The 16,284-nt window shown below is 38.5% G+C and overlaps 1 protein-coding gene across 1 annotated transcript in view; it reads right to left on the reverse strand.

The window, feature by feature from the left end:
* CCDC186 (coiled-coil domain containing 186) overlaps window positions 1–13,184 on the reverse strand; it is a 40,571-nt gene extending 27,387 nt beyond the window's left edge. The window contains exons 1-2 of the mRNA XM_061162723.1: window positions 12,984–13,184; window positions 2,040–2,732 (exon numbers count right to left, since the gene is read on the reverse strand). Coding sequence (XP_061018706.1) covers window positions 2,040–2,674 — 635 coding nt within the window. The 5' untranslated portion in view covers window positions 2,675–2,732; window positions 12,984–13,184. The remainder of the gene's footprint in view (window positions 1–2,039; window positions 2,733–12,983) is intronic.
* Between the last annotated feature and the right edge of the window lie 3,100 nt (window positions 13,185–16,284).

Consider the following 16,284-nt stretch of genomic DNA (forward strand, 5'->3'; position numbering starts at 1 on the left):
CAGACTAAATGGGTTCAGATTTTAACTTGGCACTTAGTAACTTGTGACCCTGAGCAAGTTAGTTACTTAACTTCTCTGTGCTTCAGGTACCTTATCTGTAAGATGGGAATAATAACTGTTCATACCGCATAGGGTTGTTCTGTGAGGATTCCATGCATTAATACATGGAAAGTGCCAGGCACACGAAGTCTTCTGGCTATTATTATCAAATCTATAACATCTTATCATTTACAAGAGAAACATGAAAGTGGTCAAGACTCAAAATCTAAGGAAAGTAGAAAGAAGTATCAGGAATAATCTCAAAGGGAAAGTGTAAAAGATTAAAGTATAGATAGCAGGAAATAAGGAAGTTACCCAGAAAGGCAAGAATGGCAGAAAAACGGATGGTCCAAGCATAAAATCATAGTTTTTTTCATAACAGCAGCATTCCAGTCAAGTTATCAGCAGCAGTAGCTGCCATTAGTTTTCAGGCAGTGTTAAGAAAGTATCAAGAGATATCTGGAGTCTCAGCAGATATTTGTACACTCAGGTTCACAGCAGCATTATTCATGACAGTCAAAAGGTAGAAGCAACCCAAACGTCCACTGATGGATGAACAGATAAACAATAAACAACATACATACAGTGGAATATTATTCAACCCTAAAAAGGAAAGAAACTCTATCACATACTACAGTTTGGATGAACCTTGAGGACATTCGCTAAGTGAAACAAGCCAGTCACAAAAAGGCAAATACTGTACAATTTCATTTACGTGAAGCATCAAGAGCAGTCAAACTCTTAGAAACAGAAAGCACAATAGTGGTGGTCACCAGGGTCTAGGGCGGGGGAAATAGGGAGTTGTTTGATGGATATAGAGAGCTTCAAATCAGTAAAATGAAAAGCTATGGTGCTGGTTGTATACTCTGTGAATATATTTAATACTACCAAACTTCACATTTAAAAATGGTTAAGGTGGCAAATGTTATGTGTATTTTATCACAATTTAAAAATGAAAAATAGAAAAAAAAGGCTCTGGATGCTGGTATTAAAATTCACTGGATAAACCAATTGCCTCCTCCCCTTTCTCTACACATGCCCCTCCCATTCCAAAAAACTTTTAAAGTGTCACTTTTTAAAAAAGAGAATCAGTCGATATTAATGAAGGCTAGCAAGTTTTATTGTCCTTTATAAGGGTTATAAGAGTATCTAAATATACGCACCACTTACACATATAAATATAAAATAAAAACACGGGGTGCTATAACACCAGGAAAAGATAAAATGAAATTTAAAATGGAAATATAAATTAACTATTAAATTATTATTTAGAAATTAATTAAAATAGAAATTAACTCCACAAATTGAAGAGAAGTCAAAAATTAACTATATTCTTATTTACTGAATGATAATACAGTTATTAAAATAGAAATTAACTCCACAAATTGAAGAAAAGTCAAAAATTAACTATATTCTTATTTACTGAACGATAATACACCAATTCTTCTGTTCTCTAAATTTTAATTTTTTAAACCAATAAATTTACAGTGGGGATTTTAAGAAAAATTTTTTAGTTTCATGACATCTCATTCCTTTTGAATTTATCTTAGTTCTGACAATGTAATGCTTTACATTCTCTTAAAACTGAAAAATTTGAGCTGTCTTTACAAACATTTCTAGATCTTTAATGAACTTACACTTTAATATTTATTTTCTTTAACTTAACATAAGAAGACTTCTATGTAAAACAAATTTTGAATCATATTCAAAACAGTGCCTTTATAGATATATATATTTATATATATGCTAACATATTTAACATAGGTATATTATATATAACACTCATAAAAACACTATTTACCTATTATTTCTAAAATAATGAAAATATCACATCCTAAAAAAAAAGTTACATATTAACTAGGCAAACTTGACATTTGCTCAATAACTTTACTTATGTGCATGGCTCTACTGTGGAAATAAAAGTAAATAAAATGATACTTTAAAGAATTTAATCTTTAAGCCTCATGTAAAAAAATAACCTGGAAGAATAAAAAACTTACTTTTTTATGGTGTGCTCCTGTTGCAAATACTTATCTTGCACACACTTTTCAAACATAATTAATGCATTTTCTCCCTTATTCATTCCATTTGGTACTCGGTGATCTTTTGCAAACTCAGTAGATAAGAGCTCAGATTCTATTTCTTCCAACAAATCCTCTGATGTTGAAACATTCTTTATTTTTGAAATAAGTTTCTTGGTGCAGTCTGTATCATAAGGACTTTCTGAATAAGTCTTTTGATTACCTGCTTCTATAAATGTAGATGACCTTAATTCCGCCAATATTTGTGTCACTGCTTGTTCTGCTTCACTTGTTTTCAAAACTTGCTGTGTAAAATCTCCACCAGGAAAACTAGTTATTTGTTCAGAATTTTCTGGGCCTGTGTCTGTTTTAGCACAGGAATCCTTACCCCCACCATGATCTGGAATATAATTTTCCTGTGTTTCAATTTGATTACTGTGTTCATTAGGCTGACATAAAGTTTTATCAAAGTTTAATGACAACAGTTTGGACTCAATTTCTAAGCTGCTGCTTTCATCACCAGAAAAGGAGTTGCATGAGTCTTCCTTTGTTTCCGATGTTTTCTCAATATCTTGATCAGAGGAAATGGAGGCTATGTGCTCTGTCTCTGACATGCTGATTGGCGCCGATTCACTGTGTACTTCAAATCCGTTCCTGATCTTCGTTTTACATCTAAGAAAGTCAAAACACACATTTTAAAAAAGGTTTTTTAAAACCAAGACCCCATATATAGTTGCATACATTTCATGATGTGGAAAAACTAAGGTTACACATTTTACCAGTAATAATTCTTTAAAAATTCCTTCCTTGGAGGGGGAAAAAAAAAAGAATAAAACAGTTGATCCAAATGAGTCACCACAGGTCAGGTAGCACACAGGTTCACTCTCTTCTCCTTCGATCCTATCACTTCACTTCAGCTGCAGTTTGACCTCATAAGATGTTGGGTACAGAATGAAACTAATAATGAGATTAGTGCCCAAGAATTATTAATAGAATTCCTTCAGCTCCACAAGGGGAAAAAAAGACTATGTAAAGAACTCATAACAAACTATTGCAGAAATCAGACAGCAATGAAAACACTAGGCAAGAAATTACAAATCAAGGTAATAAAACAATGTACATTAACAATGATATTTACTGCAAAAGGAAAACTAGACAATAAAACACAGCTACCTACATGCCTAGACACATATAGCTGAGCTGAAAGAAGTCAAGGTGTAAAGGATTCCTGACAGGAATTCATGTTTCACCCTGGGATACAAGAAGTATCATAGTGATTTCCAAACATTCTCATCAAGAACACATAATGTTCAGCACAACTCAAATGGACCCCACATGCACTGCATCGCTCATTAAAGAAACATTTACAAACCTAATTCAACAATGTTAGCTTAAGTTAGTTTTTAAGCTGTTTATGAGGGTTACTAAGCTAGCTATTTTCTGAAAATTAGTCAACTTCAACTTATCCTGAGACAGAAAAGTACAGAACATCCCAACAATCTTAATGAAGAATTCTAAGAAAGGAAAAGAAGACGAAACTGCCTGTTAAATATCCTGGCATCAAGTAATTAGACATTAGCCTTAATACTATAAATTACCTACTTGTACAACATACTTCCCAACAACCAAACAAATTATCATTATTATCTTGCTGCATGTATGTTACAACTAAGACAAAGTCCACACTAGCAATAAAGGTTTGGTTTAGGCAATATAAATAAATGCAGTAAGTTAATAAAAAGCCTTATGAGTAAGGTGTATTCCAAATCAAGGACAAAGTAAAATAATTCTCAAACACGGACATTAGTGTTATGTGGCTTCCTCATTTGGAAGGAAGCCACTACCTTCCTCAAAATAATTAATTTTAAGATATAACTTATAAATGTGTTGCTGCTGAATTTGAAATCTTAATTTGGAAATCAATCTAAAAAGTGCTTTCAAACATCATAACTAGTCACAACTAGTCAATGTTATGTGATATCTATTGAAGTCGAACTCAGAGCTGACCAGATGTAATGGACAGAAGATAAAGAATCTATTTAAAAGAGAATGAGTCTATGAAGGCATTGTGACTCTCCAGCATAGATTGACCAGAAGAAACTTTCATTTGATAGCTCTATGGCTCTTGTCTGCGAGCCATGCTTTGTCAACAGAAAAGCATTATGCAAACAATGGTTATCTTCTTATCCAGCTTTCACATTCCCCAGGATTCAGTCCACAACTTTATATTCCCTCCTAGAATTCATCCAATATGATTACTGAAACCACAAACTCATAGTTGATGCCCACTTTGTTTTCATTCCTGTGCTCTTGAATTATAGATAACAAATTATCTCTTTGTTTTCACTCTATAATAATCTCAAATGAATAGTGGCATTTCCAATGGGTCAATTAAAAAAATGGCTAAATCTAGAATCACAACAGCAGCTTCTAAGATTGAGAACCCCTAATCTTTTATTTGTCATTGCTACCATTTTTCTTAGTCATAACTCTTTCTTTCCTTTAGCCTCATATTCTTTTACTGATTTCATGTTTCCTGCAATTAAACCCTCATTTCTACTGTCACTGTCCCCTACCTGCAACTCAACCCAGGCCTGATAACTTCCTACCTGGAACATTTGAGTTGTTGGCTTCTCAGTCTCACTCCATCCTCCCTCCAGTTCTCCTTCCTGAAACTCCAAGTCAAGGAGCAAGGAGGCTGGTATAAGGGCGGATGACCTGAGACAGCACCAGGTAAGCGTCATCCCACCCAGAGAAGGCGTTAAGTGTACACCACGTTGGCTCTGCCACAGAGGAACAGGAGCTGCACTACAAAGTGAGTCCTCAATGGCACAGGGTCAAGGGAGTTACAAAACTGCCCCTTCTCCCCAAAATACCACACACACCACCTCCAGAGAGATCACCATCGAACACAACCAGATCAATCAGAGTAAAGGCAGAGCTACTGCTTCCCCCTTCCAAGTTTCAGATAGTGCGAACTCTGCCTCCACTGGCTGGTATTCCCCCAGCTCCGAAAGGGCTAGTTAAGCAGAAGGAGAGGGGACAAATTTTAGAGCCAAATTACATCTCTTCTTTAATCCAAGCAGCTGGGAACTACCAGTTTCAACATTTCTTCACAGAGAAGAAAGAGTTTATGATTAACATGTTTTTGTTGCCTGCTTTTGTAAGCAAGTGAAACCTGTCTTAATTCCTGGAATAAGTTTTTTTTCTAGTCATCAAAAGTGGCAGAAGAGTTTTGACACCAAAGCAAGACATTATTAAAGGACTGTACCTCAGAGGGAAGTGGAGGGGATGTGAGCATTTCATGTTTATACCTCAGAGTTACAGCTGTACTATTTTTCCAATCTTCTCTCTCAACACAATCTTAAAATCCTAGTACTTCACTATAGTACCTTACCAGCCCTTGCCCAGACTACTTTAGATTCCTCCAAACAATGTGCACATTAACATTTTCATGGCTTTGCTCTCTTCTAGACTGGTCTGCCCTTCAGTCTAGTGGCAGTAGTTTAGTCCCTAAGTTGTGTCCAATTCTTGTGACCCCATGGACTGTAGCCCACCAAGCTCCTTTGTCCATGGGATTCCACAAGCAAGAGTTCTAGAGCCGGTTGCTACTTTCTTCTCCAGGGGATCTTTCCCACCCAGGGACTGAATCGCTTCTCCTGCATTGCAGGAAGATTTTTTATTGCTGAGCTACCAAGGCAGGCCCTCCCTTCAGCCTATCCAGACCCTAATTATACTTAAAGGACAGACTCTAAGGTCATGTCTCCTCCGAATTTTCCCTAATGGCAAGCACAAAAAATAACCTCTCATGTAAATGAAAACATACTGTATTTATACTCATCAGGTACACAGTCATAGCCTTCCTTGTGACATTTCTCAACAGCCTTTTAAATGATCTCTGTACTCACAAGGAAGAGGAATCTCACTCTGAACTGAATCAAACTTCTTAAATCTCAAGCAATATAACAGTAATAGTAAACAGATAAACAAATCCAACAAATACATTCTCTACTACATTTACAGTCATTCTTGCAAACGCTGTTCAATGGTTCTCAGTGAGGGTGGAACTGAGTTTACATAATGAGCTGGGGGTGCTGAAGGCATTTAGAGGGTGGAAACCAGGTTGTAAGAAGACTTGCTGTGTGCAAGACAGCACAGAACAACAAAAATGTCTCATTCTGCTGGTTATTCATCTAGGTAATAAATGAACAAACACACACCTGTCACTATAAATACCTCAGCTTAGATTCTGTTTTACATATCATCCTTCTGCATATTAAAGAAGGCTGTAGCTCAGACAGTCAAGAATCTGCCTGCAATACAGGAGACCTGGGTTCAATCCCTGGGTCAGGAAGATCCCCTGGAGAAGGAAATAGCAACCCACTCCAATATTCTTGCTTGGAGAATTCCATGGACAGAGGAGCCTGGCAGGCTATAATACATGGGGTCACAAAGAGTCGGACATGACTACGCGACTAACACAAACATAGTTCAATGTCAAAAGACAAGTACTTTCTATATTGTTTCTCAGAAATATGCCCATGATCTTTGGGAAAAGTATCCATATAAACTGGCATCTGATAACCACTTAGTCTGCAAACTCAGTTTTTTAATGTTCAAATGAATACTGATGGGGGCAAAAGGAAAAGCATTAAAGAAGATTTGTGTGTCTATATGTAAAAAGCCATCACCAAGAGTAAGGAACTACACAAGAAAGATGCAGGGAGGGGCCGCCATCATGTGCTAGACTGTCCACAGCTAAGCAGAGGAAAAAACAGTCAGCTGAGTCCCCCTGTGGGCCTCCAGCTGGCAATGCTGATGCAGGCCAATCTGGCTGCGGTACAAACTTTTTCTTGGGGGTGGGGGTAAAGGAGCAGATATCATTAAAGCTACCAACGATGGAGTAGCCTAAGAGTATATTAAAGGGGTAGGATGCAAAACTATACATTTGTACATAAGCTTGCTTTAATTAAGAAGTGCTTGTATAAATCAATTTCACACTCATATACAGACATAGTGACTACAATTACTAATTACAATCTCTATTGCTAAGGTAAGAAAAAGCACAGGTTATCTGACTTTTTAGCAATTCTTACTCATTAGGGGAAGACACTATACTTAAATTTAGCCAAGTCACAAAATTCCTCTTAATTCAAGGGCTTTTTTCCCCCACCAGGGTTGTTTCTGTTTCTGACACAGTACTACAGGACCAATTCGCACTTCAAAACTGTTTCAGCAGAGTGAGAAGTGGTTTCGCTCTTACTGGAGCTCATCAGCTGTAGGCAACTGGTCAAGAAACACTCTTCACTTGCCTTAAAGCCAATCATTATCCACCATAGATTTTATTTCTTATAGAATCAGCAACTGTACAAAATTATTTCTATGTAAGAACCTTATAAACAAAAACTCTGTTTTTAACAACTTTTAATACTATTTCTTGTTTGCCAGGAATTAGCAGTATAGCCCCACCTCCCACTCCTTCTGGGAAGAGGCCTGGGTCCTGCTGTTCCTTAGCTCTGTGAACATCAACTAGAAAAGAGTTTAGGCAAGGCAAGTGTAAGGCCCCTGATGGAGCTTAAGGGGTGTAGGATAGGTAAGTGGTGTTGTCAATAGCCAACGGTGATCTAGGAGGTTTTAGTCTTCTCCTGGGTGAGGGGGGGGGGGGGGGGACTCAAATGGAAGCTTTTGTCAGAATTATTCCATTTATAGAGAGAAGTTGAGAAAAAAGCTCCTTTGGTGTATGTCCCCCCTTTTCTAGCACATTCAACCAAGCGAGAGCCATCGGGACCCCACTGTGGAGAGGCCAGGCTGATTCCCTACTTCCAGTGAAGGCAGTGGGAGCTGCAATACTCCTATAGCAATGAGCACACCTAGAACTCACAGCTTGACTTCTTAATACTAGCCTCCCCTGAAAGGAACACGGACGCCTTGGAGAAATGTCCGGGGTTTAGAAAGGGAAAGTACAAATGAGCCTGGAACTTTGTCATGCTTGAAAGTAAGGAAGTATTCAAAGAATAATGGAGGCACAGGAACCAGCTTAAAGGCACCACCAAAAGCCAAATCTCCTGGCCAGCCTCTAAACTACCTCCGGTCTCTATGAATTTATTCTAGGAAACGCATGTAAATGGACTCACACAGTGTTTGTTCTTCTATGTCTGGCTTCTTCCAATTAACATAATGAATTCAAGCCCCATCCATGTTGTAGCATATATCAGAACTTCATTCCTTTTTATAGTAGGGCTAATATTCTTTTGTATTTATACACCACATGGTGTTTATTCATTCATCTGTTGATGGACACTTGGGTTGTTCCCATCCAGTGTCCACTGTTGTGAACACTGGCACACAAGTCTTAGTTCTTGCTTTCAGCTTTTAGATACACACCAAGGATTTGCTGGATTCCACTTGCTTTTTTAATTCCTGTTTCACTTTGTTTTGAAAGTTTCTCTTATAGATAGCATAAAATCTATCAAGTTTTGTCTTAAAGAAATGTAATACCTTTACATTAATTGTTGTAACATTTATTTAGTATATTATATTCATCACCTAAAGATGATTAAAAGCTCTTTTTACTGATAAGGGAAAAAAAATTAATTAGCAGTATAAACAAACAACAAAAGAACTTAGGCTTATTCAATAAATGCAAATACAAGCTAATTCAAATCCACAGACATCTGGTAATAGACTATCAAACATACAAACCTCATACAAAAGTGCCAAACCAGAAATACATTTCTAAACTAGATATTAATTCATTTATTCACCACATATGTATTGAATACATATTATGTTCAGCACTGTCCTATGTGTTGGGAACAAAGCAGTGAATAAAATAGACATCTCTTCCGGAGTTTACCTTCTGGTGTAGTGAACTAACACACAAAATCTGTGTTAAATCTTTTACTCTTTGTTTACAGTATTTTAACTGGAAGGTCAGTGTTCCATGAGAAGCTACATAAGATACAAGTGTTTAACTCCAACAGAAACATGTGACTCAGTTCAGCATAAATGTTATCTATAACAAACTACAAATTTTAAACTTACAAATTGTACCATTTGAGTCTCAAATAATAGCAAGTGTAGCTTCTCAAGTAATGTCCATTAAGATAAGCAAGTTGAGCTTGTGATGGCACTCCTGTTTTTCAATATAATAGTTTACTGTCCTTTGAAAAAAGAGTAAGTACATCAAAGGGTCTTTGTATTCCCCAAATACACTTTGAAAGCAGAATAAACAAAATGATAACTTCTCTTTCTGATCAGTTCTAATAATGTTCTAATAAAAAAATTAAAATCAGAAGCAATCAAAATCATCATCCACAGTCCAACATAAACTGATCACAAACCCCAAGTGTCTGACTTTTGATAGATATGAACTACAAAATATAAATACTTTCCTGGATAAAGTTTTAAAACACAGAATAATGAACAGAAAAGAACCCATACAAGAGACATAAAAACTTCGTTTCACATAATGAAAATATCTGAAACTGTCGTTTATACACGGCGAATCAAATTCTACTCTTAAAAGATTAAAACCTGAGCTGGTTATTTCAAAGAACTCTAGACTAGTTCTATCAAAAGGAAGATTTATTTGTAAAGTAGTCGCACTGTAAACGAGCTTTTGGGTAAAATTCAACTTGAATACACTGCATTTCCGTTATGTGAAACAGATCACTAGCTCTTTGTCCGTTAGTTTAAAGAGTGTATCATATGAGGCCAAGGTCAATTATCCCCGTAGGGGTTTGTTTAGCTTTACACCCAGGGGTCAGGGCATTCAGAATTTTACAGTATGTATACTGTAACACACACAGAAAAAGACGGTGGAAAGACTCAGGGCAATAGATGCAGCAGGACACTCACCCCCACAAATAGTACCAAAACCTGTGATACGGTAACAAGAGAAATTACGGTCCATCAAGACTCCAGGAAAAAGATGGTAAGTAGCCACATCGTATATCACATTACAAGTTATATGTCATATTATCAGTTTGGTATTTTAGATCCATGGAATTTTATATATCTCTTACAGTAACTTTTAAATCAGAAAAGTTATTAGCATAGAAATCTCATTTTGAATTTCCTTGTATAGAGCTCACTAAACAAACTTTAAGGAGTCTACAAAAACATGGAAAATATTTTCAGCTAATTTCCCCACAAAAATCTAAAAAAAAAAAACAAACCAAAAACCAGGAGGGCAGGATTGACCTACAGTTTCCTTTTCAAAATGGAACCAGCTAATATCATAAACAATAAAAGATAAGTTTTAAGTCTGCCTTATATTAACAAGTTCTGGTTAATGTTTATATTTTGAAGCCACCTTTGGCCTGCGCTTGGTTAATTTGGTACAGTGCAGTTTATAAAAAAAATTAAATTATTCATTAGCTATGACATGATCATCTCTGAAGTAAGTGAATAGTTCATGTTTCTTAATGACAGGCAACTATACTCACAATCCAATTGATACTTTGCTGGGTCTGATTTGTACTTTCTATCTATTGCCCCTTCATGCCAGTACTTTTTCTTTTGTTTATTTCTTAGCCCAAATAGATTTTTAAAATCTCAGTAGCTGAGAAATAAAGTTCAAAGGTGGCTTCTGAAATAATATGATAAGATTACAGGGTTACTTGCAAATTTAAATTATCTATGCTCCCATCCTAAAGGAAATCAGTCCTGAATATTCATTGGAAGAACGGATGCTGAAGCTGAAATTCCAATACTTTGGCCACCTGATGCAAAGAACTTACTCATTTGCAAAGACCCTGATGCTGGGAAAGACTGAAGGTGGGAGAAGGGGACGACAGAGGGCAACATGGTTGGAAGACATCACCGACTCAATGGACATGAGTTTGAGTAAGCTCCGGTAGTTAGTGATGGACAGGGAAGCCTGGAGTGCCGCAGTTCATGGGGTCGCAAGGAGTTGGACACGACGCAACTGAACTGAACTGAAACTCCCAAAGTTGCCCCAAAATGACACTGAACATAATATTCCCAACACAGTAAGCCCAGTGACATGTTTGTAAGAAATTCAAGAATCAGCTTTAATTATTTAAAACTAGAGCTAAGAGGTAAAAGAAAAATCTAAACTTTGTGAAAGAAACATAACTTCAGGTTAAGGAGTCTTTAACGTGAAACTGTTACATGAATTTGAAAAACTAGTACAGATTATCAGTCATTCTTCAAAGGAAAATATGATTTTTCTAAATCTCTAAATAAAGGCTGCATCAACCTATCATCTCTTCTAAAGAGTAGACTTCTAGGAAGTTAGTATGTATTTGTAAATAGATGGTTTTAAGGAGAATATACTAAGCAATCCTCATTAGCTCTGTCACTGAATAGCATCAAAGAACAACTCTTTAGTTTATGGTTGAAGGGACTAAAAGGTTAAAGGCGGTTACTGTGTTCCACCACTCCTTTCCTGTTAGCAATAAACAAGACTGTGAAATACCAAAGATACTCTATGGAATCTCCACTGTTTAAAAGGAACCTCTGAGTTTATATGCAGGTATTATGAATAAGAAAAGGTCTTAAAAAGAATAAAACCAATATAAGTGCAAGCCAGGCATTTCCAGGTAGAATCTTTAGTGATTCAACATGCCCGGCTATTACAATGTAACAAGGGGTTTTAATTTTTTTTTACTGCTAAGTTTGTGAATCACTCAGTATCTTCCGCTGAATTTAAAATAATAGGAAAGGACCAAAAAGGACGGAAAAAAGAGAAAAAGGAAAAGCCAATCATCACTGTTTTCTATTTGTGCAATGATGGATAAAGAATTTGAAAGTAGCTGAATAGAGAAGATACACAAGCAGATGGTCGGTTTTACTATCAACATCTCTCGCACCTTAATCTTTCCCACACTCTGCAAATATGAAGGTGTAGTTAGCAATCCGGAAGGCTACACCCACAACAAGCATACCTAAACACTTACAGGTTTTTGGTGTGTTTGTTTGTTTTTGAGCGACTACCAGCATACCTCTTGAAACACTTTCACTGATTTGTCACATACTGTCCTCAGAAAAACTCCCAACCTATCATTTTAGAAGAAATTTAAAAAGGTAGGCACGAAAGGTAGATTACACAGGTACACACAGAGAAAACTGCCAAATGCCTGGGGCTGCCCGGCATTACCATACTACATAATTCTCCGAGGTAACAAGATTATCAAGTCGAAGATAATCCAGATGTTTCAAATCCAGGCCTCTTTCCTCTAAACAAAATCAAGATGTAAAAATTAGCTAAAGTTCTTCCATTGTTAACAGGCGATCAACAATTATACCTGCACTGTTTCCCAAGATTGCTACGAGGGGACATGTGGAAGGGGATTTACCATTTTACAGGTTTGACAGACACATAAATTTGAAATCTGATCCTTAGCAACCAAGATTTATCAAATGCCTTGATGTCCTGGGGGGCGGGGGGGCAATATAAATACCAAGAAGGATTTCGCTCATAACCACGATCCCAAAGAATCGTCTCTAAAATTACTTAAAATCACAGTAATGGAAGTGTTTAGAAGAGGGTTTAAAAAGTAACTACAGTAAACATGAAACACCAACACAGTCAACTTGGAGAGGAAAGAAGAAAGAGGCGACTGAGTCTGTGAGCGGTGGCAGAGCAAGTGGGGCTTAGCTGCTGTTCACACGGGGAGACCCTGTCGGCGGCCTAAGTGCTGCCGCTCTCTAGGGACCTCTCAGGCGGCGCGGCCCCCGGCGACCCCTCCGCCGCCTCCTGCCCGGGTGGCCCGGGACTGACGGCCGGGAGGCAGAGAGGAGGGAACTCCTTCCTCCATCGCTCACCTAACTCTCTCCAGAAGCCAGGCCGGGGAGCCGCCCCTGGACGTGCAGGACGGCGGAGGAGGTGGGAAGCCCGCCGCGCCGCCACCGCGACTCCCCGGTCCTCCCCAGGCGCCCCTTTACGGTACTTACCCCACTGATCCAAGCCTCAGGCCACACCCCTAAAGAAGCGGCTGGAACTACCGCTCAAGGATCAACTTCTTCATAGAGGGGCCCCGCAGACCTGGAAGTGCGGGGGCGGTGGGGACAGCGGTGGGAACAGGGCCAACAGCACACTACCTCCTCCGCGGCTGCCCCTAGCCGCCGCGGAGCTGACACATCAACAAAGATGGCGGCGACGCCGAAGCCGGCCCGGCTACAGCTGAGGGGGCGGGGCTCCCCGGAGGAGCCAATCAACGAGACGAAGGCGTCGTGACGCAACGCACCTTGGGCCTAGGGAACCTGCCTGCAGTGGGCGGGGCCGACGCTCCGCTGTCTCCAGCTCGGCGAGCGTCCGGCCCGGGCGCTTCGTCTTCGGAGCTCCACACCCTTTGGCCACCCTGGCTAGCCGGCTGTCCTACCTCGCTAGTCCGGCTCTACCTCTCACACCCCTCCCCGACCCAAGTAGGTTATTGCTTCCTGTAGGACGCGCTCGTTGGAGCTGATCCTTTTTCACCCTTTGGCCCCTAGTCATCTTACTCAGGGACATAAAGAGAATTTGAAATTGTGACCTCCCAGCTCTGATGCATTAGTCTTGCACCTGACGTGGGCGGAGTCAGCAGGAGCTGCCTACCTGCCCCTCAGACAGTTCATCTCTGGGAGAGGCTGTGGGGGTTTCCATAACACCGCATTCATGCCCACCGCTTGGCACCTACTGCCATTGTTTAATAATAAACTGTGGGTGCGTTCCCCTCCAGTACCCGACTGTGAGCCTTGAGCACGGGAAGTGTCATCACCCCAGCATGCAAAGGGGGTTTGGCACGCCAGTGCTGCTCAATAATTAGCTGTATATATATACATATATATAGTGTACTGGGGCGGAAACGTGTACTGAATACAGTTGCCTAATCGCGTCTGGAGGTATTGCAGACTTACTCTGCCCACTTTAGTGTTGCTCTTTGATTTAAGGCTTCTTACTGCACAACTCATGACTGAAAGAACAAAACCCCCAAAACAAACAAAAAGTATCACTTGAAAAACATTCAACACTGTGTAACTCTATTCCTCTTTCCAACAGGAAATGGCACCTCCCTCCTTAAATGAAGATACTGGCTAAAACACATTATGCAGTTAAAGTGTGACAGTAAAGAAATGACTTTTAAGCAATAAATTTACCAAGCATTCCTGTTGTTTAGTCACTCAGTCGCGTCCGACTCTGTGATCCCATGGACTGCGGCCCAAGCCCAGCAGGCTTCTCTGTCCATGGGATTTCCCAGCAAGAGTACTGGAGTGTTTCACCAAGCATTCCTATTGAGATGTTATTCCAAGGGGAAAAATATAAAAGAAACTTTAAGCTTTTTCAGTATGTTTATTGGCAGTAATATTGACAGTGTTATTTCTGAACTATATTAGTATAAAGCACATATGTAATCCTTGGAACCAAGATTTTCAGTATTGGGGAAAGGAAATACAAATATAAAAATCAAAGAAATTAAGTATAAAAACACTGCAATCCCATATTTGAATTTAGAAACATCAGTATGAATTACCAAATTTGAAATTAGAAATATTGGCATGAACTCATGATACATTTCATTTCCGTTAAAAAGAAAAAAAGCCTGTCTACTGAAAAGGCCTAGAATAATGATCAACCCAATGGACACCCCTATTGTCTACTCATCTCTAAATGTAATTTCCCACTAAAAGTAACCTAGGTTCCTCTTGGAACTCAAGGGCTAAATCTACAAGGCAAGAAATGTACAAGAAAATTTAGGATATTTTGGTTGTACTAGAAAGTAAAGATCAAAGGAGTTGTGTCAAAAAAAATTTGAGCCAATTTAAAGGTGTTCCCCATAGAGAGAAGACAATTTTAGCATTTAAAGGTAATAGCAAATGACACAAATCTACCAGTTTAAAAATTAATGAGTGTGTTGATTTTTTTTTTAATGGTATTGGTCACCTTTGGAGGATGCCAATAAATCATCACATTTTGAAAACTAATAAAAGAATCAAACATCCGCCTTTTGTGTTACAAACTGAATCTCAAATAGTTGATGTGAGAAAGTTCTTCTTTATGGACTTTCAGGTAACAAATGCAGAGAAAAAGATTATCATCATTTTGGAAACACTTCCTTGGTAACTCAAAGGGTAAAGAATCTGCCTGCAATGCAGGAGACCTGGGTTCAATCCCTGGATCAGGAAGATCCCCTGGAGATGGGAATGGCAACCCATTCTAGTGTTCTTGCCTGGAAAATTGCATGGGCAGATGAGCCTGGGGGGCTACGGTCCATGGGGTCACAAAGAGTGGGACACTGAGTGACTAATACTTTCACTTCCAATGAAATAATGTATCTAGATAATGATCACCAGTGAATCCAGAATCCTATGGAAAGCTGACTGGAAACGTTAGAGTGTATATCGCCCAAAGAGAAATGATTAGATATTAAGTGTCTTCGGAGTGAAGCAATAGAGGAACACAACAGAGGAACACAACAATACCTGGGAGGTATTCTTGCCAGAGAGAATGTAATCAACAGAATTGTGAGAAAACTGTCATTCCTTCAATATATAAGTTGCAAGAAGATGAAAAGATTAAAAGAGAAATCTCTTTTTAAAATACATCACTGAATACAAATATAGGATCTGATTTGACCATACCTATTAAAAGTCATTCGAGACTATCTCAGAAATTTTAAATACTAACTTTATGATATTATGAAATTATTTTTAAAGATGGGATAAATTTAGGTGATGTTTTTCAGAAGTTAAAATCTTTTAAAGATACATACTTAAATATACATGGATGTAAAGATACAATATACCAGAAAGAAAGAACATGCTTCAAAAAATGAAAACAGTCCCACATTGATGGGGGTATGTCAAAGAAGAACAAAACATAACTGAAAGAGTAGACAGTAGCCAAAGTTGGAACAATTTGAGCAAGGAAATAAACGAGTGTTGGATTATAACCCAGAGCATAAAGTGAAGATCTGAGTCTCTATTGATGTATGTATGATTGAATATGATTGAATCATCTGTTTCTGCTTTATTGACTATGCCAAGGCTTTGACTATGTGGATCACAACAAACTGTGGAAAATTCCTAGAGATGGGAATACCAGACCACCTTACTGAAAAATCTGTATACCGGTCAAGAAGCAACAGTTAGAACTGGACATGGAACAACAGACTGGTTCCAAATCAGGAAAGGAGTATGTCAAGGCTGTACATTGTCACCCTGCTTATTTAACTTATATGCAGAGTACATCATGAGAAACGCCGGGCTGAACGAAGCA

The sequence above is a fragment of the Dama dama genome, chromosome 15, assembly GCF_033118175.1.
Source record: "Dama dama isolate Ldn47 chromosome 15, ASM3311817v1, whole genome shotgun sequence".
In the NCBI taxonomy this organism is placed as follows: Eukaryota; Metazoa; Chordata; class Mammalia; order Artiodactyla; family Cervidae; genus Dama; species Dama dama.